Source organism: Mustela erminea, chromosome 2 (assembly GCF_009829155.1).
Source record: "Mustela erminea isolate mMusErm1 chromosome 2, mMusErm1.Pri, whole genome shotgun sequence".
Taxonomy (NCBI): Eukaryota; Metazoa; Chordata; class Mammalia; order Carnivora; family Mustelidae; genus Mustela; species Mustela erminea.
This window is the reverse complement of record NC_045615.1, coordinates 77,083,714-77,110,604: the sequence shown is the minus strand read 5'-3', so window position 1 is coordinate 77,110,604 and position 26,891 is coordinate 77,083,714. Positions and strand designations below refer to the sequence as shown.

Genomic DNA, 26,891 nt, shown 5'->3' with positions numbered 1-26,891 from the left:
AGATCAATACATTCTCAGAGAAAAGAAAAACTAAGAGAATTAATTGCTAGCAGACCTACCTGAAAAAGAACAATTAAGGATGTTCTTTATACAGAAAGGAAAGGATAAGTAAAGGGATCTGGGAATATCAATGAGAAAGAGATTGGTAGAAGAAGGAAAAATATGAGTAAAATACAATAGATTTTTTCTTCTCCAGAGTTTCCTAAATTATTTTTGATAGTTGAAGCTAAAATTAGAATACTGACTAATGTGGTTCTAAATTTATGTACAGGCAATACTCGAGATACCACCCCACACCAATCAGAATGGCTGGAATAAACAAGTTAGGAAACAGCAAATGTTCAGGAGGATGTAGAGAAAGGGGAACCCACGTACACTGTTGGTGGGAATGCCAGCTGCTACAGCCACTCTGGAAAACAGTATAAAGGTTCCACAAGAAGTTAAAAATATAACTACCTAGGACCCAGAAATTGCACTACGAAGTATTTACCCCAAAGGCATATATGTAGTGATCCAAAGGGGCACCTGCACCCCAATGTTTATAACAGCAATGTCCACAAATAGCCAAACTATGGAGTGAGCCTAGATGTCCATTGATGGATGAAGGGACAAAGATGGTGTGAAATATATACACATATATAGATATATGTATATATATGTGTGTGTGTGTATATATATATATATATATATATCTCAAGAGAGACAGAGAGAGAGAGAATATTACTATATTACTCAGCAATTAGAAAAGATGAAATCTTACCATTTACATCGATGTAGATGAAACTGGAGGATATAATGCTGAGTGAAATAAGTCAATAAGTGAAAGACAATTATCATATGATTCACTAATATGAGAAATATATAAAACAGCCCAGAGGATCATAGGGGAAAGGAAGGGGAAAAAAAAGGAATTGGAAGAAATCAAGAGAGAGACAAATCATGAGAGACTCTTAACCATAAGAAAGAAACTGAGTGTTGCTAGAGCGGAGGTGGGTAGGGGGATGGGGTACTGGGTGATGGGCAATTAAGGAGGGAATTTGATGTGATGAGCACAGGGTATTATATACAACTGATGAATTACTGAACTCTGCATCTGAAACTAATGATATTCTGTATGTTGGCTAACTGAATTTAAATTTCAAAAAAAAAAAAAAAAAAAAGCTCTGTGTCAGGACCTAGAATCAAAGACCAAATATTAGAATAAAAAATGCTCCTAGTGCTCTTATTACTTAGGAAATTACAAGAATTTCAGGAACTCTGTGCCAGGAACTGGAGGCAGAGAGCTATATATATTTTCTGTTATTTTAGAATACCAAAACCCAACAAAGATAGTGCAAAAAGGGAAAGTCATGGATCAGTATCACTCATGAAGATAGACATGAAAATTCTTCAAAAAGAGTAGAATTCAACAATATGTAAGCAATTATATACCGTGACAAAATAGTGTTTATTTCAGATATTCAAGGCGGGTTCAATACTCAGAAGTCAACCAACAAGATCTACATTAACAGAATGAAAGAAAACAACAACAAAAAGACATGATTATTTTAATTAGTGCAGAAAAAGTAGTTGACAAAATTCAACATCACTTATGATAAGGTCACTCAACAACTTAAGAATAGAGGGGAACATCCTCAAATTGATAAAGAGCACCTACAGCTAACATCACCTTAGTGATGAAAGACTTCATAGTGAAAGACTGAATGTTTCCCCCTCTGAGACTGAGGATAAGGAAAAGATGCCCATTCTCCTCACTGCCATTTAACATAGTACTGGAAGCTCCAGCCATTGCAATAAGGCAAGAAAAGGAAATTTAAGTCATACAAATCAGAAAGTAAGAAATAAAACTGCCCTTCTATTCAAATACTATGATTGTCTATGTAAGCAATCTCAAGAAATTTACAAAAAAAACAACAACAAAATCTCCTAAAACTAATAAGTGAATTCAGCAACATGATAGGTTTTGAGATCTAGATACAAATAAATCACATTTATATAGTAATGAATACATAGAACTAAAAATTAGAAATCTGATACTGTGCACAAATACTTTAAAAAGATGTACTTAAGTGCAAATCTAACAAACATATACAGGACGTATATACTGAAAACTGAAAAATGCTGAAAAGAGAAATAAAAGAAGGCCTAAATATATGGTTTGGAAGACTCAACAGAGTAAAGATATTATTTTTATCAAAATCCCAGCAATGATTTTTTGTGGACATAAATAAATTTGTTGTAAGATTTGAAAAGCCACAGGCCTTAGGATATCTAAAATAATTTTGAAAAAGAAGAATATAGTGGGACAAATCGCTCTATCTGATTTGAAGACCTACATAACTACAGTATTCAAGATTGTGTGGTATTGGAGTAGATAGCCATATAGAGCAACACATGGAACAGAAAAGAAAACCTAAGATAAAAAATGTAAAATTATAAAAATTTTTAGAAAAAGACATAGAAATTTGGGGGAAATAGGATTTGATGAAAAGTTATTAGATTGACATCAAAAGTATAATCAATAAAAAATTGGCAAATATAACTGATTAAAAATTTAAAACTTTGATTTGTGAGAGTCCCTGTTGAAAGGATAAATAACAAGAAACAGACTAGAAGAAAATATTTGCAAACCACTTATTTGACACAAGATTGGTATCTAGAATATAAAAAGAACCCTCAAAACTAATAGCAAATAAACCAAACAGTTCAATTAGAAAATAAGCAAAATACCTGAAAAGACATTTCACTGAAGAAAATACTAAGCAAATAAGCACACGAGAAGATGTTCATCATTAACTATTAGGGAAATGAAAATTAAGGCTGAAGGAAATATCACTCCACACTTATTAGAATGGCTAAAAAACTAATGGCAGTGTCAAATGGTGGTAAGCATGTGTAGAAACTGAATCTCTCCTATGTTGCTGCAGAAAATGTAAAATGGTACAGCCATGCTGGAAGGTAATTTGGAAGTTCCTTCAAAATCAAAAGATATACACCATAGACTCAACGATCAAACTTCTTGGCATTTCCCAGAGAAATAAATATGTTTGCTCCCACAAAAACCTGTATATGATTCTTCATAGCAGCTTTATTTACAATAGCCCCAAACTGGAAGCAAGCAATGCCTCCTAAACATGAATGGTTAAACAAAAGATGGTACATCCTCAGCAATAGAAAGGAGCAACTTAACAACTTGTGTGGATCGGAATAGCAATCGCATTATGCTTGAGTGCGAAAAAAATACCAAAAGGTATTATAATGTGTGATTCTGTTTAAATAACCTTTTGTCAAGGGTACAGAGATAGAGGACAGATTAGTAATTGGCAGGAATTTAAGCCTGGGGTGGAGGTGGGACTTGGTATGACTACAGACGTAGCAGGAGGAAGATCACTGTGGTGATAGAATCGTTTTCTCTCCTGGTTTTGGTGATGGTTACAGGAATCTACACTTGGGATAAAATGACATAGACTTTACACACACTGTACCTATGACAAATTCCTGGGTTTGTGTTGGACCATAATTAAATAAGATGTCATCAATGGGAGAAAGGGAGAAACTAGATAAGGGGTACGTGGGACCTGCCTGTACTATCCTTGCAATTTCCTGGATGCTGTAATTATTATTGAAAATGCAGGAAAAATTTAAAATAATCCTATTTCGCCTTGGGTAGCTGTGGCGCCCATTACTTCGTCAGAGGAGAAGCCGTGAGACCGTAGGAACCCCAATACTCGGTTTTAAATATACGCATGACCTGGGGCAGAAGAAAGTCGCTGTGCAGCACAAGGTGGTGAGCCAAAGAGGTATTTTCCGGGCGCTGAGGATGTGGGAGGCGGTGTCCGCGCCCCTGAAGCTGGGAGGGGCGTGGCGCGCCGCAGAGTTCCAGCCCCTCCCTCCGCCGCCCTTGGAGCCAGTGCGGTGCGCCAGAAGGCTGGGGAGGCAGAAGCGCTGGAACTCTTGAGCGGCGTTCCAGCATTCCCCACCGCCCCAGCCCCTCGCCTTAGAGAAGAGCAAGAGAACTTTCTTTGAACTGCGAACATTTTTGGTAAAGGGATAGTCTCCCAGGCTTTGACTTCCCGCCTCTTGATTGCGGGTTTGATCCCGCGCTGCTTTCCTTCTCCCGAACATCCTGGGGCGCAGCCGGAGTCCTTTAGCGCGCCAGAGTCTGGAACGGAGGCTGTCCCGGCCTCCGAGTGTGCAGCGGCCGTCGGCCCCGTCTCCTCTCAGCCCCCACCCCGCCGCGCCTCCGTGGGCTTGTGGGGCGGTGGGTGGCCCGGCTGGAGCGGACGGCGCTCCGGGAGCACGCGGCATGCAATCACTCAACATTACGCGCGAGCAGTTCTCCCGGCTACTGCGGGACCACAACTTGACCCGCGAGCAGTTCATCGCTCGGTATGGGCTGCGGCCCCTCGTCTACACCCCGGAGCTGCCCGGGCGCGCCAAGCTGGCCTTAGTGCTCACCGGAGTGCTCATCTTTGCTCTAGCACTCTTTGGCAATTCACTGGTGGTCTACGTAGTGACCCGCAGCAAAGCCATGCGCACGGTCACCAACATCTTTATCTGCTCCTTGGCGCTCAGCGACCTGCTCATCGCCTTCTTCTGCATCCCGGTCACCATGGTCCAGAACATCTCTGACACCTGGCGGGGGGGTGAGTCCACGTCCGCACCTTCTTCCCTAATCCCCCAGCCTTCCACGGGACTCTCCCCGCCCCTTTGTTCCTTACATTTCTCTCTCTACCAAAAGAATCCAGAGCTCTTTCTTAGAACTTCCTCGCCTGCGCTCACTTGGAGAGTTTTTTGGTACTTGATTCGGTGCAACGCTTCTCTTTGTCGTTTAACGACACCGGTTTCCTTGCATTGCCCGGAGGACCACGGGGAAAGGGAGGGAAAACTGAATGGGAAGAAATCCGAGAGGGAGACAAACCATGAGAAACTCTGGATCCCGGGAATCAAACTGAAGGATGGGGTGGGGGGCAGGTGGGAGGATGGATAACCGGGTGATGGGTATGAAGAAGGGCAGGTGTGGTGGTGAGAACTGGGTTGTTAAAAGCAACTAATGAGTCCTTGAACGCTACGTCAAAAACTAATGTACTATATGCCGGCTAATTGAACATAATAAAATAAAATTTTAAAAGACACAGGAAAATTCTAGGAAAAGTACAAGGCAGTGAGATGGGGAGTCACATTGCACACCAGTAATTTTTCCATTGCACACCAGCTCCTTTTTCCATAATTACCAGGATTTTTTTCAAGTAAAATAAAAATATTTCAAAAATAAAAATATCCATATCCACTCATCCCCCTAACTTACAGTCTCACTCCACAGAAGCCTCTGTGGCTTCCAAACAGGTGTTTGTAGGTATTTGTACATCCAATTTATATAAGGACTTAAAACTAATTTTGTATATGTGTGTGTGTATAACATATTTATTATATATTATAATTGTTATGTAATTATATAGAATATATATTTAATAGATATATCCCCTGCAAATGGATTTTATATATATATATATAATACATATATAAATATATTGTGTGTGTGTATATAGTCATATTTTTCAGATTGGATTAACAGAAGCAAGCAGGGAGTGTTAACACAGAAAACATATCCCCCTCTTGACTGATAAAGAAGGAGACATTGAGTCCTTCTCCTTCCTTTAAAGGGGAGTGGAAATGGTAGGGAAACCATTCAGAGTTATTGAGCTGGGATCCCAGTGTAGAGGCTGAGAAACACTAGACAGTGCACTTCCTTCCCCCAGGTAATCCAGTCTTTCCAGACACACAGCTACAGAGCATGCTCCAGTCCATAAGCAGTAATGCCTTCTATTGTCACCTGTGTTTAGTGGTGTGTCTTGGAGATGAAGCTCTGGTTGTGCCCCCATTGTCATGGATGGGTGAATTCTTGAAACCACATCAAAATTCATAAAAAGTGGCTGCAAATACAGAGAATGTGACAGAAATTGATCATTATGCCTTCAAGCCCTGCCATTTCCATTCTTTTGCTACTTCCTTTTAATCTCACAGAGTTTCTTTTATCCTACCATTAACAAGTTGAGCTCTTCAATTTCTTTCCCTGACATTTTTTCTTTATTAATTTACATCGGGTTTATCTTTAGTGCATCAAGAGGCTAAGATCTTTGATTCCCATCTCATCTACAATGTATTTCCAAAGTATTTCCAAAAATGCACTAACCATTAGAGAACATAGCACTGATGTGAGTGTCACATAGTGCAGCAAGTGGCAAACCAACTTATGACTTACAGCCTTTCTTATGCACTCTGATGAAATCATTGTACTTGGACCTTTTAAAGTTGTCCTGTGCAACTAACCCCATAAAATTAATGGGGAAAATTTTGATCATCTCATAAACCTAGTTTTTTGAGAAAAGGGCATAAGAGTTTCCAATATCTACATGTTTGTGAAGGCAGATTTATGAAGCATATATGTATGTCTGGATGATTATAGCTCTGTTTGTTAAGGTGAACATAATTTAAAAAGTGGGATGCTATACTGGGAATCCAAAGACCTGGGTTCCTATTTTGGCTCTAATACATGTTGATTTAACACATCTGGGCCTCAGTTTTTTTATAATATATTAGGAATTCTAGATGCTTGGAAGTGAAATGAGGCAGATGTTTAGCCTCTAAGCAAATTGGGAAATCATGCCTTGGGAAGACTACAGAGTAGATCTTCCTTCCCAAGGACTTTGGTGGACGGTGTGAAAGTTTTTCTTAAACTTTCTGTTTTCCTTGCTTCCTAGTTCATGGAGCACATTTCACTTTAGCTTCTAAATGCTGAAAAAGGGTAAGGCATTGTGCATGTATTTCACACTTTAGAGTGAGGACAAAGTGTATTAGTAAAAGTGCTTTGAAAAAATTGATTATATCATGAAAGTGTAAGGTATTCATTATGTTAAGAAATGTTTAATTTTAGGTGGCTTATGTTTATCTGGGACTAGATTTGTAGAATAAATATTCTTACAAATCAAGTAAGTAACACCAAAATTGAATACCCTGGAAGAGGAAATAGTCTGCAGAGTTTCTGGAGGTAACAATGCAAACAGAATTAACTTGTCCTTTATAGGATAGGATAATAATTTTAAAGCTCCCTTGATAAATTAGCAAAAGAACTTTCAACCCTGGGGATAAAAAACAATATATGTTTATAAAAAAATTTTTAAATTAATTAAAAAAAGAGCTTTCAAGGGAAAGTAATCTAATAGTTCAATGGTAATTCACAATTTGTTATTTCATAAGGCTATTGAGGACCTTCTTTAAGGCAAAGCATTCTACCTTGGTAATACAAAAAAAAAAAAGGAATAAAGCTAATCTAATCCCTTTTTGGACCTCTGAAAGTAAGAAACATCCTCAAATGAAAAAATACAGGATGTAATGGAACGGGATCCATTCTGCTGTGGGAGTATAAAAGTCCGGAAGGTTTCTCCAAAGAGGGGAATTTCGAGCCACTTATTGAAGAATGATTCAGATTGTTTTCAGCAGAGAAAGAAGGATGGAGTGTGTCCCAGGAACAGGGGTCAATCCAAAGTTTGGAGGAAAGAATGAAGGGGATAAAGTCCAAGAACACTGTGTAAGTCTTTTCAAGTATATCGTTTATATGTGAGGGATGGTGGGAAATGAGACAGAAAGGTAGGATAGTGCAACTGGGGAGGGAAAAGTATCAGTTATGCTAAACTTAAATATGATTACCCCTCAAATTCCTCCAGGGTGAAGGAGGAAATATAAAGGAAGCAGTGGGAACTACTAGGAGGCAACAGTGGCAGGACAAAGTCTCAGGACCTCCCTTAAAGGGGGCAGGACCCCTGGAGGCAGGACTGTGTGCCCTGAATTGTCAAATCTTTTGTTGTTGCTGCTGTTACTGCCCTTTTTCTTCTTTTCTTTTTTTTTTTTTTTAATTCCAGAGAAGCTGGAAAAATGGAATTTTGGAATTTTATGATCTTGGCATTTAGTTCAAAATAAAATAAAATGCAGTTGGGTAAAAGAAAACCTCCCTGGGAGTTTGGCCACAAATAATTCATGGACGTCCAGTTTGTGACTTTTCTTCAAAGTCTCCCCCTCAAACATTTCTGACAGAGGTAGGGCTATAAATGACTATTTTCTTCTTCTTTTCCTAGTCCACTTATCTCCCTTGCTAGGGACCAACGTTGCCTGTTGAGTCAAAGCCTGCATTTGGACAAGATCTCCAGGTGATACATAAGCACATGAAAATTTGAGAAGCACCACTATAAGTAATGATTCTCAGACCTGGCTACACAGAGAACCTCCTGAGGAGCTTTAAAAATGTTTTGTGCCAACCTGGGTCCAAACTAGTTACATCTGACTCTCTGAAACCAGCTTGCAGACTTAAAGAGACCATTGTGCATATCTCTACCCTGTTCCCCATTCAGAGTCATGTTATTGGCTTGAAATCAGTCATGACAGGAATATTTACATTGTGGATGACAGCAATAAAAACTGTCTTTAAAAAAAAAAAAAAAACCATACAGTTGTTTTCTAGCATACCACTGAGCAAAGACTTTGAGTTTTCTTTGGTACAGTGATGGCACCATAAATGACAGGTGCAACAAAGTGTATCCATAAACATTTAGCTTAAGAGAATTACACTCAATTTAGAAGGAGATCTAAATTCAGCATCTAAGTGTTGGTTGGCACTGAGGCAAGTGTATGTGCAATTCTTGTATATGTCTGGCATATGCCAACACTCTTTGACCCACTAGTTGATTTACTCCCACACTGCTCCCCAGAACATTCAACACAGAGCTAGCAGGAATGGGGATTCTCTTCCCACAAGAACAGTAAATAGCATTTATTTATGGTTTTTTAAAATCACTAATATGAGGATGGAGTTGTGTTGTTATAGCAATTAGGAGTCAGGCTTTGGAAGATCTGTTTGCATTTTACTTACAAATCTGTCTGATCAAACTCTAGCAGTCAACTTGCCCATTGTACTCTTGGGGCCATGGAATTTACCTCTCCTTAAGTAAGAGGCTTCACCATGCCTGGTGGCTCATTTACTCTTGGGGCCATGGAATTTACCTCTCCTTAAGTGCAATCTGTTCTTCCTCATTTTGTCTCTTTTTTCCTCCTCCTTTAATCTCTTGCTTTGAAATATATACATGCTCCTCCAAATTCACTGTCTGATTATGTTGTTTTTTTTCAACTAAATTCCACAAAATAGATTTTGCTTCTCAACAATGCTCCAGAACACTTTTCTCTTCCTTTATATTCTACCCTTTGATGGTTTTTGTAATTCCTCTTAGTTTTTGAGTGTGTGTCCACTGAAGCCTAGCATGCGATTTCGTCTTTCATCACCCATTTCTGCATAGAGGTTCCAACCAGGACTCTCCTTTCTTTGCTGATAATTCTGAAATCAGTATCTAATTATCTTAAGCCGTAATCCCCCTGATCTGAGACTGGGCATTTACACACAGATCTCTTATTAGCATCCAACATTCTCTCACCCTACCTTATCTCTCTGCCCAGGGTCTCAACTATTATCATTAATAGTCTGAGTCATTTTTGTATTCAGCATTTTCCGGGTATCTGTTGTTTGCGCTGGGATATTAAAGGTGTAGAGAAAGCTGAGTCCTTAGGGAATTGCCAGGTTTCAGTTAGAGCAAGACAGGGAGTGTGGCACTCAAAGAAAAAATGGAGAAGGCAGAGGATTTTGTTGTCAGAGTTTCAGAGTGCACTGTGGAGAAAGCACAGGGGAAGTGTTAGGGAACTGGAGGCTTGGATCAGAATGGGAATGTTTAGAGCCTCGATTGGGTTCAGGGGCAAGGGATAGTCTAGGAGAACGGGACTCATGGTGACTCAGGTAAATGTGAATTTACAAAATACGGGAGGATTAATTCTGAAGAATTCCCAGAAAGAGGCAGAACATCAGATCTCATTTTAGCCTCTTTATTGCTCTCAGCATTAATGAATTGAGGTGGGAAAGGGCTTGTTGGCCTTGTGGGAGCCACAGGACTCTCTGCCTGCTTTTATCCTGTTGTGGGTAGGGTCACAGTCAGAGGAAGGGAAGATCTCCCCAGGTGCATCCAGAGCTCTCTGCACTTCCCTGCGATCCTGCTGTGGGCACTGAAAAGAATTTTCTAAGGATGACTGGTAAATTGACTAAAAGCAATTACAGAAAAGGAGTTCCCAAAATAGCCTAAGTAATGGCAGCCTCACTGGGAAAAGGGCACTTTCGCATCTACTTACTATACCTGAAGACTGCTTGCTTGGGTAAAAAAATGCAAAAACTCATTTTCTCAGCGGCTGATAGGAAAATTCTGCCTAGAGCGGTGGCTCTCAGTCTTGCCAACACATAGAATCGCTCAGGGAGTTTTTAAAATGATGCTTGGTTTCTACCCTGGGAGATTCTGATTTAATTGGTCTGAGCACCCAGGTATTGGATTTTCAGAAGTTCCCCAATAACATAATTTGTAGCCAAGGCTGAGAATCACTAATGTAGAACAAATGCTGACAATACCAAGACGTGGGCTGTTGTGAAGATGAAAAGAAATAAAGGAAGCCAGGTGTTTCCGTAGCACAGCGCCGGCCACATACCCCAGCGCAAGGTTGCTCTACAGTGTAGGGGAAAAAATCGCCATTGGAGTTACAGTGCTTGGAAAATCAACACATAAGTTGTATAAAATGAAGCTTGACATGGAACTTTGAGGTGATTTTCCCATTATATTCATCAATTACGTCTCTACACAAGCCCTAAAGTTTTTTGGAGTCTTTTGACGTGGATTTAGAAAGAAGCCGAAAATGATTAAAATTTTGGGATACCTGACATATGACAAAAGACTGAAAGAATTATTCTCTCATCTGGAGAATAAAACTCTAGTTTTATTTATTTATTTTTTTTAAGATTTTATTTATTTGACAGAGATCACAAGTAGGCAAAGAGGCAGGCAGAGAGAGAGGAGGAAGCAGGCTCCCTGCTGAGCAGAGAGCCCGATGCTGGGCTCCATCCAAGGACCCTCTGCCGAAGGCAGAGACTTTAACCCACTGAGCCACCTAGGCACCCCAAAACTCTAGTTTTAAATGAGCACACCGCCACAGCAAGGTTTTCAGTGCGAGTTACCCAGAGCCTTGGTGGCTGGTGTGCGCAGGTGTGGAGCAGGCAGGCTCCCAGGCTTCACCAAAACAGCTCCCTTCTTTCTTTTTAATAAATAGGATTTTCCATTAGATTTCACATTTATAGAAAAGGATTTTACTGGAATGAAGATTGAAGGGAAGGAGGGTAGGAAAGAAAAAAAACACTCACTGTACACCACACAAAAATTTAGGTGGGGGGCACCTGAATGGCTTCCTTGGTTGAGTGTCCAACTCTTGATTTTGGCTCAGATCATGATCTCAGGGTCATGAAATTGAGTCCCACTGAGCATGGACTCTGCTTAAGAATCTCTCTCCCTCTGCCCCTTCCTTGGCTCTCATGTTCTTTCTCTAAATAAAGAAATAAAATCTTTAAAAAAATTAGGTGAGTTTTTAGAGATTTCAACCTGATAAATTCTGAAATCGGTTATTAAAGGAAGTTGTTGGGGTGCCTGGTGGCTCAGTCGAAGTGTCTGCCTCTGGCTCTGGTCATGGGTTCAAACCACCCCCCAACTACTATCCTCCTCATCTGGCTCCCTGCTCAGCGGGGAGTCTGCTTCTTCCTCTCCCTGTGCACACTCTCTGTCTCTGTCATGCTTGCTCAAATAAATAAATTTTAAAAAATTTTTAAAAAGGAGGTTGTTGAATTATGTGGTGAAAAGATCTTAATTTGGGGGGCCAGCTCAGAGCAGAGGGATTAGACTGGAACATCTTCAGGTCTACTTTATTTTTTGATTAGTGATTGGAAAATATCACTTACGATAATAATTTTCTCTTTTCTATAACATTTTAGAAACCTCAGAGTTCCTGGGGGAAACTAAATACGGTGAAACTGATGTAAAATCAACAATATCATGAGCCTTTAAAAACAAAAAACAAAAAACTTTAAACAGGAATGATGAAAGCTGCTGACAAAGAATAGACTCACTGAAGTGAAGAAGTATAAAAAAATAAAAGAAGTAAATCGAAGAGAAGACCCAACGACAGTAGTTTGGAAGTCAAATCAAAAATTGTGCCATAGGGCCAGCCTCTGGGTGGTCTCCTCATGAATCAATTATGTGCACACTTTAAGAAGAAAAGATGCCAGGGTCAAGAAATTTACTAAGTTTTCTCAGGAGGCTGGAAGGTGGTCCTGTCAGCAATGGGATTTGTACGAGTCTCTCTACCTAGGACAACAATATTTTACAGTTAAAATAAGGACACAAAGAATTTGGCAATGAGAAAATTTGAAAAATTTCATTGCGTACTTAGAAAGCATAAAAAAAAAAAATTCCCTTTTCCATTTGCTTTCCTAGAACTTAGCTTAGCATGTTCTTTGACCAGTGATTGGTTTATTAAGATTCTTGTTTGCAAACAGAGAAGCCTGTCTAAAACTAATTTAAGTAAAGGTGAGGGGGGATATTCTGTCTCATGGAACTGAAAAACTGAGGATTAGGTCCAGCTTCAGGCATAGCTGAATCTGGATCTCCCAACAGTGACTCCAGGGCTCTGCCATTCTCCCCGTCTGTGCCCAGCCTCACTTCCTTCTGTAGTGCAGTTTCATTCTTGGGTTATTGCTGTCAGGTATTATGAAAGATGGTCCTGAAACTATTGGCTCATGTTTTCTTTAAAACTCCCCATTTCAGGGGTGCCTGGTGGCTCAGTCGGTTAAGCATCCAAATCTTGGTTTTCGCTCAGGTCATGAACTCAAGGTTCTGGGATCGAGCCCCATGTCCAGCTCCACACTCAGCACGGATTTTGTTTGAGATGTTCTCTCCTTCTCCTTCTGTCCTTTCCCCTTCTCTCTCTTTCTCTAAAATGAATAAATAAACTTCTCTTAAAAAGAACTCCCTGGGGGCGCCTGGGTGGCTCAGTGGGTTAAAGCCTCTGCCTTGGGCTCAGGTCATGGTCCCAGGGTTCTGGGATCAAGCCCCGCATTGGGCTCTCTGCTTAGCAGGGAGTCTGCTTCCTCCTCTCTCTCTGCCTGCCTCTCTGTCTACATGTGATCTCTAGTCTGTCAAATAAATAAATAAAATCTTAAAAAAAAAAAAAAAAGAACTCCCTGTTTTAACCCAAATGTGTATTCACAGGTCATTTTGTTGTTTCATTTCCTATATTAAAATTAAGGATTGGTTTCTAATGATTAATTCTGAAGTACTCAAGTGTTTAGTGTTTTTATCTACCTAGGCAAAACTAGATTTGCTCTTCGTGTGGCTGTGTTCTGAAAATATACATCATCTATAGTACCAGAAAGATTGCAGATTATTAAGGACTAGTGGAATACTCCTTATAATATCATGTGTTCTCATAACCTGGGAGAGAGAAAAGAGATAGTTTGGTGCAGTGAAAATGAATATACACTCTAGAATGGACAATATTGGGTTCTAATACTGTTGCACCATTTATGACCCATAGGTTACTGAATTAGCTATTAACTACACTTCCTTGCATTGTTTGGCCCTATTAGGAGACCAAGAGAAGTTATAAAATTATATATGGTGTTGCCAATGCAGCAGCAGAAACTACAGCAAAGATGCAAGATTTACATCATGCTGTAGTTTATCAAAAATATTAATGGGTACCCAGTTCTTATGATTTCCTATTATATTTCAGTATGAAGTATTCAGTATTTACACATTTCCAGCTATAAAACCTTTCATCTAAAAAACTTGAAACAGGGACGCCTGGGTGGCTCAGTTGGTTAGGCAGTTGCCTTTACCTCGGGTCGTGATCCCAGCATCCTGGGATTGAGTCCCATATCGGGCTCCTTGCTCAACAGGGAGCCTGCTTCTCTCTCTGTCTCTTCCTGCCACTCTGTACGCATGTGCTTGCTCTCTCTCTCTCTCTCTGACAAATAAATAAATAAAATATTTTAAAAAATAAATAAAAAAATAAAAAAAATAAAAAACTTGAAATATGCATGCGTTCAATGCATGCTTAAAAATATAGTGAAAAAAACTCTTGTAAAATGGAGAGGCATTTAATATCTGCAGTGTTCTTTGCAGGTCGGCAAACACCGTGTTTCACCTTGGAACAGTTGTTTTATTTCTCTTTTTATGGTTTCCCCATCTGTAAATTTGGGAAAAGCTATGCCTGCCTTATGAGGCTGCTGGGAGAATGAATGACGCTGTATGTAAAGAATCTGGCACTTGGTGGGTAGCCTATAGAAGGAAGCAGATTGTCATTTACAGCTGTGAAGTATTTCTATTTAAAATGTTAGGCGTGTTTGTATGTCCAGGATGACAGAGATAAAAAAAAAACCTGTAATTGCAATATTAATTTATCAAAGACATATGTATGCATTTATATGAAACCACTATAAATAACCCTGTCCATATAATTTATTTTTGTTAATAAAGTCTTGAATAACTGTCATGAAAATATTTACTCCTATCCTCAATGAAAATTCAAACTAATCATTTGTACTCAGAAAACAGAAAAGAGTATTTGCTTTCTTTTATTTTAGAAGCAATTATACATCCCAAAAAGGGGCTGAAGTGGTCAAAGATTTGTTGGGGCTGTTATAGATTCTGTAGTTGCTTGCCAGCCTCGGGGTTTTTCCCAGGACACTGCAGACTAGGAGGCACAAGGTTACCACCTTAGTATTAAAACAGAGCCGTCCCACTGACCCCTGCCCTGGTCTTGTAATGCAGCTCCTTTTGCCACACTCCCCATCCCACTCCCCCCAGGCGAACCTCGGCAGCCAGTTACCTTGTGAACATTATTGCTGCCTGGTTCATGGCCTGAAAAAGGTTCATGACGGCCCCTCAGTGTGGCCATGACAGTCGGGGTGCAACAGTGACATCAGTTCCATGACTGCTGTCCTTTGACGGCTCTAGAGTGCTGGCACAGATTGTTGGGATCTGGGCAATTCTGACTGCCAGAGCCTCACTTGCACTGCAGAGAAATGGAAATAATAATATCAAAATGACCACCAAACTCCTAGGGCTCACTATGTGAGAAGTATATTATCATCCCTGTTTTACAGAGGAGAAAATGGAGGCACAAAAAGATGGGGTTAGTACACCAGTTATTTCTTTCTCATTGCAAATTAGTCAAACCGTTGTAGATTAAAGAAACCACTGTTTTTTTTTTGTTTTTGTTTTTGTTCCTTATTCAGTGTCAATGGCTTAGCCATTTGGCTTGTCTCTGCTGGGCAGTTCTTCTGCTAGTCTCCCCTGAGGGCACTCACGAGACAATGATGTTCTTCTGGCAACCTGATGGAGGCTCACCACTTTAGATGACCTCAGCAGGGAGGGGCTATCTCTGTCCCATGTGGCTCCCTTCTTCAGCAGGATAGTCTACAATTCTTTATGTGGAAGCACCGCGTTCCAAAAGAGTGAGAGAAGAAGCTTCAAAATCTCTCACCCAGGATTGGAAGTTGCACCAGTGTCCCTTCTGTGATTAAAGCAAATCACACCATCAGTGGGGAAGGAGTCTCTCCACTTGGCAAAGTCACATTGATGAGGGCTGGGGAAGCTTGCAGACAGTGACAGGGGAAATTGGAGCCTTTTCTTTTTTAATTAATCTATCACATTTAGGACAGTGCTCATGCTCATATAAATAGGAAGTGCTACTGCCAGGACTTGAGGGCAAGAGCTATGCTTCTGTGTCGGGCTTTTCACCACAGCAGGTCTGCTGGAATAGGGCATGATTGCTCTTTCTGCAATGCCTTGTCTCATCCCCTGCTTCTGCCCCGTATGTGCCAGTGCTGCCTGCACAGTTAGACCGCAGATATTTATTTCTGGGACCTGGAGGACAAAGTTATGAAATGAAAAGTTGTTCTGGTCTTTTCCCCCAAAACCTTCCTGAGAATGGATTCCTCTTTGTTGACTCTTAGTGGCTCTGGCCACCTGTCTACTGACGCTTGCAAAGTTAACACACACCTATTCACAGAAGTCCATATTGACTCGGGTTTAGAAGTCCTGTCAAGTGAGTCTACAGACTGAGCAACATGCTTGGCTTTTTAAAATTTTTCCTTTACTGCATCATCTATAAACACTGAAGAATTTATTTTTATTAGGAGGAATGTTATTGGGTCAAAATCTAATCTAAGTATCAATATAAACCTGATCCAAGCAGTGATTTCCTCAGGGGGTCTGAGGAAAAGACAGTGAAAATGTATTTTACAAGGACAGTTTTATTTAAAAAAAAAAAAAAGGCAGGGTGATGAAACCTTGGAGATTGGTAAGACATAATGAAATAAAACTTCACTTTGGGCAAGATGTAGGTCTTGTTAAAATTTTATATTACCTATAAATAAATCCTTAGGTATAAAATACACATCTTCACACTGTGTTTGCAAGACGCAAAAACAGCTGGTTAATTCAGTAAGCACACTTTTCAAATTAGATTTTCAGTATTGAGGAAATAATAGATGTGAATTTTATGACTTTGAAGATACAATCTGTGTGTCTGTTTTTGTCTCCTCCACTAGAATATAAGCTCCATAAGGTCAAAGACTTGATCTCTCTTGTATATCCACCACTTAATTGCATAGCTATTGCTAGGTTATATGGTAGGTTCTTAATAAGTATTTTTTGAGTTATTAACGTTTATCACCTTATTTGACATTATACTAATATTTGAGGCTTTTAAGAAATCAGTTGTATACATTTTTGTGACACACTGAAGAATGAGATTGTATTTATCTTCATGTCTGCTTTTTTGGTTGCAAGGAACAAAGATTCAACTTACCTCAAGCAATTGGAGCTATGGCAAGCCTGTTTTGTAGCAGTGAGGAAGAGGGGGCTCTCTTGATTTTCAGGACAGTAACAGGTCGGTCTCATGGAAATTGAAGGGGAATCTGAAGCAGCAGCCGTGTGGAGCTTAACATGAAGAATCCATCAATCTCCAGGGCTTGGCCATAAATACGACTTTGCTCCACTCCCCTAGTGGACAAAGGCTTGTTTATTCAGTCTGATTGCTTTTTACTGCCATAGATTCAATCGTTCAGTTTGTTCAATCTTTCTCCTATCCTATATCTTCCACGTTCTGCTTTATACTCTTGGGCAGCCAAATAAATCCTAATACTCCAAGTGTCAAATTCAAAGAGGCTTAGTTCAGTGACCAACACTAGTGTAAAATAATTTTGATCTTTACTTATATGTCTCAGAGAAATTTTAAAAGATTTTAATTCATTTCTCGCAAGACTCTCTCTTAAAACCCCTTTCTTCCATTTCATTCAGGTCTTTACTATTACACTTAATAGTGTTCCACAGAACTTTTTTCACCTTGCAAAGATCACATGTCCTTTCAGGCCACCCCAGACAGTAGACACAATGTTGCCCCACTAGTATTAATACAAAGCTGTCACTGACTCACACCCTCATCTTGTAAGGCTGGACTTCAACGTCTCTCAACTTCCCCATCCCACCCCAAGGAAACCTCCGTTGACTACGAACATATGCTTCAGTTCCTTGTGGACATTCTTTTTAAAAAAAAAAAAAAAAAAGATTTTATTTATTGATTTGGCAGACGGAGATCACAAGTAGGCAGAGAGGCAGGCAGAGAGAGAGGAGGAAGCAGTCTTCCAGCTGAGCAGAGAGCCCGATGCAGGGCTCGATCCCAGGACCTTGAGATCATGACCTGAGCTGAAGGCAGAGGATTTAACCCACTGAGCCACCCAGGCAAACCCCTTGTTGACATTCTTACTGCCTCCTTCTTTCCCTCCATCCTCATCAGTCTATCTCCCCTTCTCTCTTTGTCTCTCTCCCTCCACATCCCACTTTTTCTCTCTCTCTCTTTAAATTTGTCTTATTTATGCAAATTTCCCATCCTGATATCTGACCCAAATTATTCCACACGCTCTGGTTAATAAAATGGCCCAGAGAGGGAACTATCCAGCAGGCACGTCTTTTAGTTAAGGAGAGAAGGAAAGAGTGGAGGAGAGAAAGAAGCTAGGAAATCTCATACACTGATTTTATCCCTGTTTTGTTTGTCTTTAGATTTTTTATTTTCTCATAACCCTTGTAGCCCCCACTCTTACTAATTTTTTTTTTTCTGAAGAAAAGATTCACAGCAGCCATACTCTCAGTTTTGAAGAGGATAAAAACACTTTCTTGATATGTTAAAAATCGAATAGAAACAGAAAGAAGAAAAGGGCAATCTACACATAGATGAAGGCAATAGTAAACAGTAAGGAAAGTAAGACAGAATTACATCAAATTGGGTACTTAGAACATCCAACCTCATCAGCTAGGGAAGCCCCTTGAAGACAGTCACATTGGAGTCTGGCTTGAGAGGCCTGGGCGGAGCGTCCTCCCCTCTGGTGAGACTTCCAACTGACTATCCCCAAAAGGGCCGTGTTTATGGGGCAAATGAAGGTGAACATTTGTTTGCCTGTGTGCTGTTTAGAGTGGCTGCATTTCTGTGTTACCATGTCTTTACTTCTTCAAGGAGCCTGGGTTAGGTGTGCAGATCCCATTCTGCGGGGACAGGCCAGCTTGGAGCCAGAGAGCGTATTAGGCAAAAATTACAGCTCTCAGCATCCAGACTAGGAGGGCCATTTCTGACCTGAAGGCCAGCTAATGTCAATTAACCAGGTTCCCAAGGACACTCAGGCAGCGTAAGTCTCACAAACAGCATTCTTTAACCTGACTACATATATGCAAGTCAAAGTGGTAGGTTATGCAGGACAAATCACAGAAATCTTCATCCCTACAATACAGGCTTTTCTGTATATCCACTGGCTTCATCTCACAGTGCATCCTTATACTATTCCCTACGTCTTATTCCAAAGACAAGGAATTCGACTGGCTTAGACTTTGGGTTCAATCGACAAAGGGCTAGGAGGAACAGGTGGCTTCATGTGAAGGTATAGGACTTCTACTCCCACAGAGCTAAAGACACTGCCTTAGCCTGGCAGGATGGGGCTGGGGTAAGATGTAGTTTGGGCTCCTTCATTAGGAAATCCCTAGAGGCTCCAAAATGCACTAGGCTGGCATGGATGGCAGAGAGGTTAATTGACTAATTAATTTCTTTAAATTATCTGTGAAATTCTCAAATTTTTGAAAGAACAGTTCTCTGTAATATGTTTTCAATGTTATTTCATTAACAATGATGAGAACTTTAAGTCAGCTAAGTATGAACCTTGGTTATAAATTGGCTTTGCTTTATACCCTTGTCAGACTTCATTTTCAATGGTTTTTTTTGCAGTAAACATGTCGAAGAAAGATTTTTTTCCCTGTATTTAAGTAACTCTGTACACCTGTGCCTTTTTTTCTCTTCCTGGACAAAGGTATATATCAAAAAGGAAATAAAAGAAAACTCTCAAGAAGGGAGAGAACTGGGGAAAAAACACCCACACTTTTCTAATATAGTCGAAAATCTTGACTTACAGATGTTACTGACAGATGGGAAACTGACTACATGAGAATGGAATTTGATTATCTTCCATTAAAAACCTTCAGAAAAACTCTAACAGAGGAAGAATTATTAAGTGAGAGGCATGCAAGTCAAAATTCTATATAGAGCTAGTTGGGTTCCGCATAGATTTTATACATCCTTTCCCCCATGTTTTCAGCTCTAGGTAGTAGCAATGTCGAGTACAACTGAAGTTATTAATTTCTTTTAAGTTTCTCGCATAAAGAGATAAATTTTAAAAATGGCTGCTTCACCGGTAACTGAAAGATACACTATCTGGGGACAAACTGTACTGGTTCCTTTAATTTGAAAAGGGAAAAGAAATTCCTTGTTAGAGAAGCAGCCTAAGACAAGGAGAGGCTGCTCCTTTGCTAAAACAGTTCTGCTGGCACAGTAGGTCACGAGGTCAAGTAGTCATAGGACCCACTTGTGGCCCAGTTACCTCGGTAACAAGAATGTTTGTGTCAGGAAATCATGTTCCCTAGGAGCAAAACAGTCTTCGATATACTGTGTATTTTCTTGCCACTTAGAATCTGCTTCGTGGACTGGCAGCATCAGTATCACCTCGAACCTTGTTAGAAACAGTCTCAGACTCCATCCCAGACCTACTGAATCAGAATCTGTATTTTACTGAAATTACCAGTGTGGGCCCTTTGGGGAAGGAAGTTTGAGGCTGGTTTATAAATATACCATTGCCGTGTTCCACTTTTGCTTCTGATGAACACAGGATAGATTACTTTGACCAATGATGAAAGGCTACTTATTAGCAAATAGATTGGCTAAATAGTTCTCTTTAATTATCTATTATACCACAGAGGCAGTTACTACAGTAACCAGAACTTATGTCATTTCAGCTTATTTTTCCAAATCATCATTATACTGAGAAGGGCACAGAATTTAATACACAGTCAATTTACTTGTGGGCTTGATTTATTGATGACAAAAATCAAACTGACCCAAATTAAATGGGTGAAAAATTCCTGAGTAAATAAGCTTTCATGGAATGGATTACTCTGGTTTTCAAAAATTACAGTTTTCCTTAATAAAGCTCTAGGTTATTGAATGCTTTTTTTTCTTTTCTGTAGCCAATGTCTGGGTTTGCAGAGTGAAATCAGTGAGATTTTATTGCTAAAGTATATTCCTTACATGTTGAACTTTCCATCTGTTCATTTACTCATGCATTTACTCATCCAACTGATATTTATTGAATACAGTAGTATGCCAGCCACTATATTGAACTTGAGAGACAAGGGTGAACAGTACATGGTGTAGATATTGTAAAGATTAGAGAGACCTCAGTCTTCCTGGAAAACATAAGTATTTCTGTAGGCCTGGACTTTAGCATTCAAAGGCGGAATGGTGAGCAATGAAACCGGAGGGAAAGGAAGACAGATCATGAAGAGCTTTCTACTGCTGTGTTAAGGAGTTTGAAGGTCATTTTAGAGCACAGACATCTCTGTTCTGAGGCAGTAAATTTCAAAGTAGGAGTTACAATGTCTTAATGAGTCAGAAATTATTTGGTGAGTCAGAATTAGCAATTGAGAAAAAAAATATTAGAATACAGAATATCAAAGAACATTTACATGGTAAAACTTCTGGTTGTGTGTATACATACGTGTGTGTGTGTGTGTGTGTGTGTGTATATATGTGTATATGTGTGTATATGTATATAAATACATGTATTTCTGTGTGTGTGTGTGTGTGTGTGTGTGTGTGTATACACACACATCCAGAAAGAAAGAACTTTATGGGTGTGTGTGTGTATGTGTAATGGAAAGGTACTTCTTATTATTGTGGGTTTTGGTTAAATTCACTGTTGGAAAGGGAGTTGGGTTAGAGCAAGTACAGGTGACCATAAACAGGTTAAACCCAACAGGACTTAGCAATGCCATGACTGGGGCCTATTGCTACACAGTGACTAAACTTCCTTTCAGCCAGCTTTCACAACTGGGTTACTAAACTGGAGAAACTAATGGTGCAATTTATAACGAACACAGATAATTGAAAAATTGATTTACCTGCGGTTAGTTGCTAATAAACTAGTAAGTGTTTTATTCATCTTGGAATGTGTGGGTATAAATGAGATTGCAACAAAGGAGAACTGTTTAGATTAGATTATGGCAGAAGACAACTGGTGGCTGAGTGGAAGAATGGTTATCTTATATATGATTTTTGCTTAGGGCCTCCTAGCTCTTTGTTTTTTATTACTGTAATAAAAACAGAGTTTTTGTGGGGGAAAAAAGTATCATGTACTCTTTCTGGATACTATATTTCAATTTTTAGACTGTGTGAAGTTGGAGATCAATAAATTATAGGATAGGAGCCCACCATTCAAATAAATTTTAGAAAAACATTACTCCAGGGGCACCTGGGTGGCTCAGTTGATTAAGAAGCAGCCTTCAGCTCAGGTCATGGTCCCTCAGTTGAGGGCCCTGGGATCCAGAACCCTGTCAGGATCCCTGCTCAGCAGGGAGTCTGCCTCTCCTTCTGCCCCGCCCCACCCACTCGTGCTCTTGCTCTCTAAAATAAATAAAATAAAATTTAAAAAAATAAATAAATAATAAAATTTTTAAAAAAAGAAAAGAAAAGAGAAGAAAAACATTACCTCAATAAGATTTGAAAAACTAGTGTTACAAAAACAAGGTGGGAAAGGAATAGAAAATGTGAAGAATATACATTCTTCACATTTGTATATTATCAGATGTATAATATCAGAATTGGCTCACATAGTTATGGAGGCTGAAGAGTCCCACAGCCTGTTGCCTGCAACCTGGAGACCCAGGCAAACCTCTGGGGGTGGTAGTTCAAAGACCTGAGAGCCAGAGACCCAATGTGTAGGTAGATTCTAGTCTGAGTCTGAATGGCTGAGAACCAGGTACCTCCAGAGTAGATCAATTCATCATCTCAAGCAGTCAGGCAGAGAACAAATTTAACCTTCCTCTTTGCATTTTGTTCTATTTAGGCTCTCAACAGATTATAGATAATGCCCACTCACATGGGGAGTGCCATCTGCTTTATTCATCTAACCAATTCAAATGCTAATCTCTTTTGGAAACACCCTCACAGACACAACCCGAGATATTGCTTAACCAGATAAGTGGGCATCCCATGATCCAGTCAAGCTGACATCAAATTAACTATATAACAAGAATTCATCTATATTCTGTCTTCTCCTTCATTCATGCATTTGTTCATTCATTCACCTGTAGGTCACATACTACTTAAGACTACTTGAATACAGAGAAAGACAAAACAAACACTCCCATCTGTTCATGGAAAGACAGCAGACATTAATATCCCACACATAAACATTTAATTACAAAGTAACATTCCAAACAATTCAGTTTCAATACAGTCAAGGATAAAGGAGTCAAAATATTTAAAAACCAAAAGCAAAATGTTGACCTAAGTTGATTGAGAAATGACAAAAGAAAAATATGTGTTAAAGCAATATAGGCAAGTAATACTTAGAATGCTGTCTGTTGCTTTTTGCTTTTAAACCCTAAAGTTTAACCTGGGGTCCTTTAATTCTATTATTTGAAAGTATAATTATTGCCGTTAGTGGAGAGGAAAAGAAACCAATTCAGTTATTTTTCTAAAATAGGATTTGTAGCTATTAGAGTAATGAAAATTAGAAGAAAAATATCAGAAGACACACGATTTTACTGTACTGAACTTGTTTTCTGGCACAAATATGTACCCAGATGATTTGTCTTGTAAAGTAATTGAAGGAAGCACTCAGAGCAGAACTACAGAGTTAGTATGAGTTTGGGCTCCATAAGGAAAAACCTTAATGTTTTTCATCTCTAAGGCTCTACTCATTCTAAATCAAAGTCTTTGGGGGGACCACTCCAGCCCATGTGAATAGGGAATGTCAGTTGTCTTTCACTCTGCCACATTCTTAAATATGTTATGGCAACTAAGGATTCATAGGTAGTTTGAAGAAGGTTTGCTGAATAAAAGGGAACAATACAGATAAATTAGACTAGAAAAAATGGGTTATTAATAGATAAATTCAGAAATAAAACTCCAAGTAGTATTTTCATATTTACAGACATATCCTGAAAATTTTTTTCTCATTTAGTATTTTCCCAGTAGAATTAGTATTTGTTTTGTTTTGTTTTTGTTTTTAAGTAGGATGTAGAACCTGATGCAGGGCTTGAGCTCATGACCCGAAGATGAAGGCCTGAGCTGAGATCAAGAGTCAGATGTTTAACCACCTGAGTCACCCAGGTGCCCTTATTTGTTTTGAAGTCTCAAGCTTCAACAATAAATGTGTCATTCAGTACCATAATATTTAAGCTGATGTTTACATAAGAAAAACTTATGTCCCCCAAATTAATAAAACACTTTAAACAAAATAATACATAGAAAAATTCATTTTTTTAAAGATTGTATTTATTTATTTGACAGAGAGATAGTGAGAGAGCACAAGTGGGCAGAGCAGCAGGCAGAGGCAGAGGGAGAAGCTGGCTCTCCACTGAGCAGGGAGCCAAATGTAGGGATCAATCCCAAGACCCTGGGATCATGACCTGAGCCAAAGGCAGCCACTTAATGAACTGAGCCACCCAGGCACCCCTACATAGAAAAATTGTTATTTTTTTAAATTTATTTTTTATTTTCAGCATAACAGTATTCATTATTTTTGCACCACACTCAGTGCTCCATGCAATCCGTGCCCTCTATAATACCCACCACCTGGTACCCTGACCTCCCACCCCGCTCCCCTTCAAAACTCTCAGGTTGTTTTTCAGAGTCCATAGTCTCTCATGGTTCACCTCCCCTTCCAATTTCTCCCAACTCCCTTCTCCTCTCTATCTCCCCATGTCCTCCATGCTATTTGTTATGCTCCACAGATAAGTGAAACCATATGATAATTGACTCTCTCTGCTTGACTTATTTCACTCAGCATAATCTCTTCCAATCCCGTCCATGTTGCTACAAAAGTTGGGTATTCGTCCTTTCTGATGGAGGCATCATACTCCATAGTGTATATGGACCACATCTTCTTCATCCATTCATCCATTGAAGGGCATCTTGGTTCTTTCCACAGTTTGGTGACCGTGGCTATTGCTGCTATAAACATTGGGGTACAGATGGCCCTTCTTTTCACTACATCTGTATCTTTGGGGTAAATACCTAGTAGCGCAATGGCAGGGTCATAGGGAAGTTCTATTTTTAATTTCTTGAGGAATCTCCACACTATTCTCCAAAGAGGCTGCACCAACTTGCATTCCCACCAACAGTGTAAGAGGGTTCTCCTTTCTCCACATCCCCTCCAACACATGTTGTTTCCTGTCTTGCTAATTTTGGCCATTCTAACTGGTGTAAGGTGATATCTCAATGTAGTTTTAATTTGAATCTCCCTGATGGCTAGTGATGATGAACATTTTTTCATGTGTCTGATAGCCATTTGTATGTCTTCATTGGAGAAGTGTCTGTCCATATCTTCTGCCCATTTTTTGTTATGATTGTCTGTTTTGTGTGTGTTGAGTTTGAGTTCATTATAGATCCTGGATATCAAACTTGAGCTATATTCCAAATATAGTTGGTAGAACATAAAAAACAAATAGATGTTTTGAAAAGCATGCCTAGTGTCCACAAAGGGATGTGTGTGCCACATGTTGCTGACACTGAGAGAAGCATTACATCATTTTATACATTCTTTGCAACTGAGCCATTCTTCGCAACTCTTTGTTAACTCTTGCAGAGAAGTCTGGCTTTGAGAAGACGTGAATGAAGATGTTGAAGAATTCTTTAAATGTCATGCTGACAAATTACAAGTACTGAACTTGTTTAGAATATCATTTAGGGGGCCTCTGAGTGGCTCAGTCCATTGGGCATCCACATTCAGGGCAGGTAGTGATCCCAGGGTTCTAGGATCAAGCCCCTAATGGGGCTTCCTATACAACAGAGAGCCTGCTTCTCTCTCTCCCTCTACTCTTCCCCATGCTTGTTCTCCCTCTTTCTCTCTATGATAAATAAATAAATAATTTTTTTAAAAAGAATATCAGCTGGAAAAGTTAATCATTATAGTAACCTAGAAAGCATATAATTAAACCCCTAGATATTACTTGCTGAAAATAATTTGTAAGCTATACAATACAATGATAGTAATTATCTCTGAAGGAAGTGGAGATATAATTGCTTGATATTTCTTATAGCACCATGCAAAGAATTCTATAAACATGAACTAGAAGAGAGTAAATAAAGCTCCATTCTGAGGTTTTTCATCCTAAAGTGTCATCTGCCTCCCCGAAAATCCATTTAGCACTCCCTACTAAAGCAATAAGGAATCTGTAAGCTTCTGAGTTTCATAGTTTGCCTGAAATAGTACCTTTGCAACCCATTTACCCATGACATCACTTTGCAACACCAATGACCATGATTATACCTGAACACACCTCCCCTTTCAAGTTTCCAGGCTGTTCCTTTCTTCATAAGTAATGGGACATCCAAGGTATTTGTCTCCTTGTTATGGCAAAATTTACCTTCACTTTTCTAATATATTTATTAATGTTTGCTATTTGCTATGCCTTGTTGGAAAAGAAATATTTATGACACACCATGAAAATGCTGCATACAGAGCAGCATACATGCAAACAGTTCGATAACAACCATTCTGTTTTTCTACCAAGAGCATTATTTTAAATATTTTATATGGTAAATGATGGTTTTACTGTGTTTTGGTTACAACTTACAGTCAAAATGTGTTGGGAGTTTAATTTGGCTTTTTATGTAATGAGAAATAGGCTACCAGTGCACATTTCACACAGAATGTCTTCTTTTCACGAATGAGTTACTAATGTTGAGTGGGAGATGTCTGCTTTTAAGGAGATACTGACTTCATAAATCACGAGAAGTGTCTCTGAAAATAAACACTTTTGAGAATAAGAATAAGTTCTTAAAAGTGAAAATAGGACAGTTGAATTAATATGTAATAATATGTAATTAATATGTATTAATATGTAATTCATATATAAAGACAAAGACAAGAGAATCTCCATAATATGAGCAAATTGACAAAGAGAATTAATAAAGCAAAAATTCATATAAACCAAGGTAGTAAGCATAGGAAAATCAATCCAGGAATTCCAAAATCTGATTAATAGGAGTTCCACAAAAAATGCACAAAAGAAAGCACAGAAATAAATGAGTTAGAAGTCTCAAAATTCAAAAGGTGCACACAGGCCAAACAAAGAGTAAAAAATGAAATATGCTTCAACATTTTCCTACAATATTTCAGAATTCCAATTACAAAGAGGTCAACAAAAGCTTCTAAATAGTAAAGGAGGACTTGTAAGGGACAAAAAAAAAATCAGATGGACAATCTTTACATTCATTCTAAGAATCAATAAAGCAAGGTCTTCAATATTCCAAAGAAAGGTGATATTTGAATTTCAAGTCATATTAGAGCCATTTTCAGATATGCAAGAACTTAAAGA

General features: G+C 39.1%; 1 protein-coding gene across 1 annotated transcript in view; it reads left to right on the top strand.

The window, feature by feature from the left end:
- The first annotated feature begins 3,896 nt into the window (after positions 1-3,896).
- The window catches only part of QRFPR (pyroglutamylated RFamide peptide receptor), a 45,957-nt gene continuing 22,962 nt past the window's right edge, over positions 3,897-26,891 (top strand). Inside the window, exon 1 of the mRNA XM_032333313.1 lies at positions 3,897-4,646. Within this exon, the coding sequence (XP_032189204.1) occupies positions 4,307-4,646 (340 nt within the window). The 5' untranslated portion in view covers positions 3,897-4,306. The remainder of the gene's footprint in view (positions 4,647-26,891) is intronic.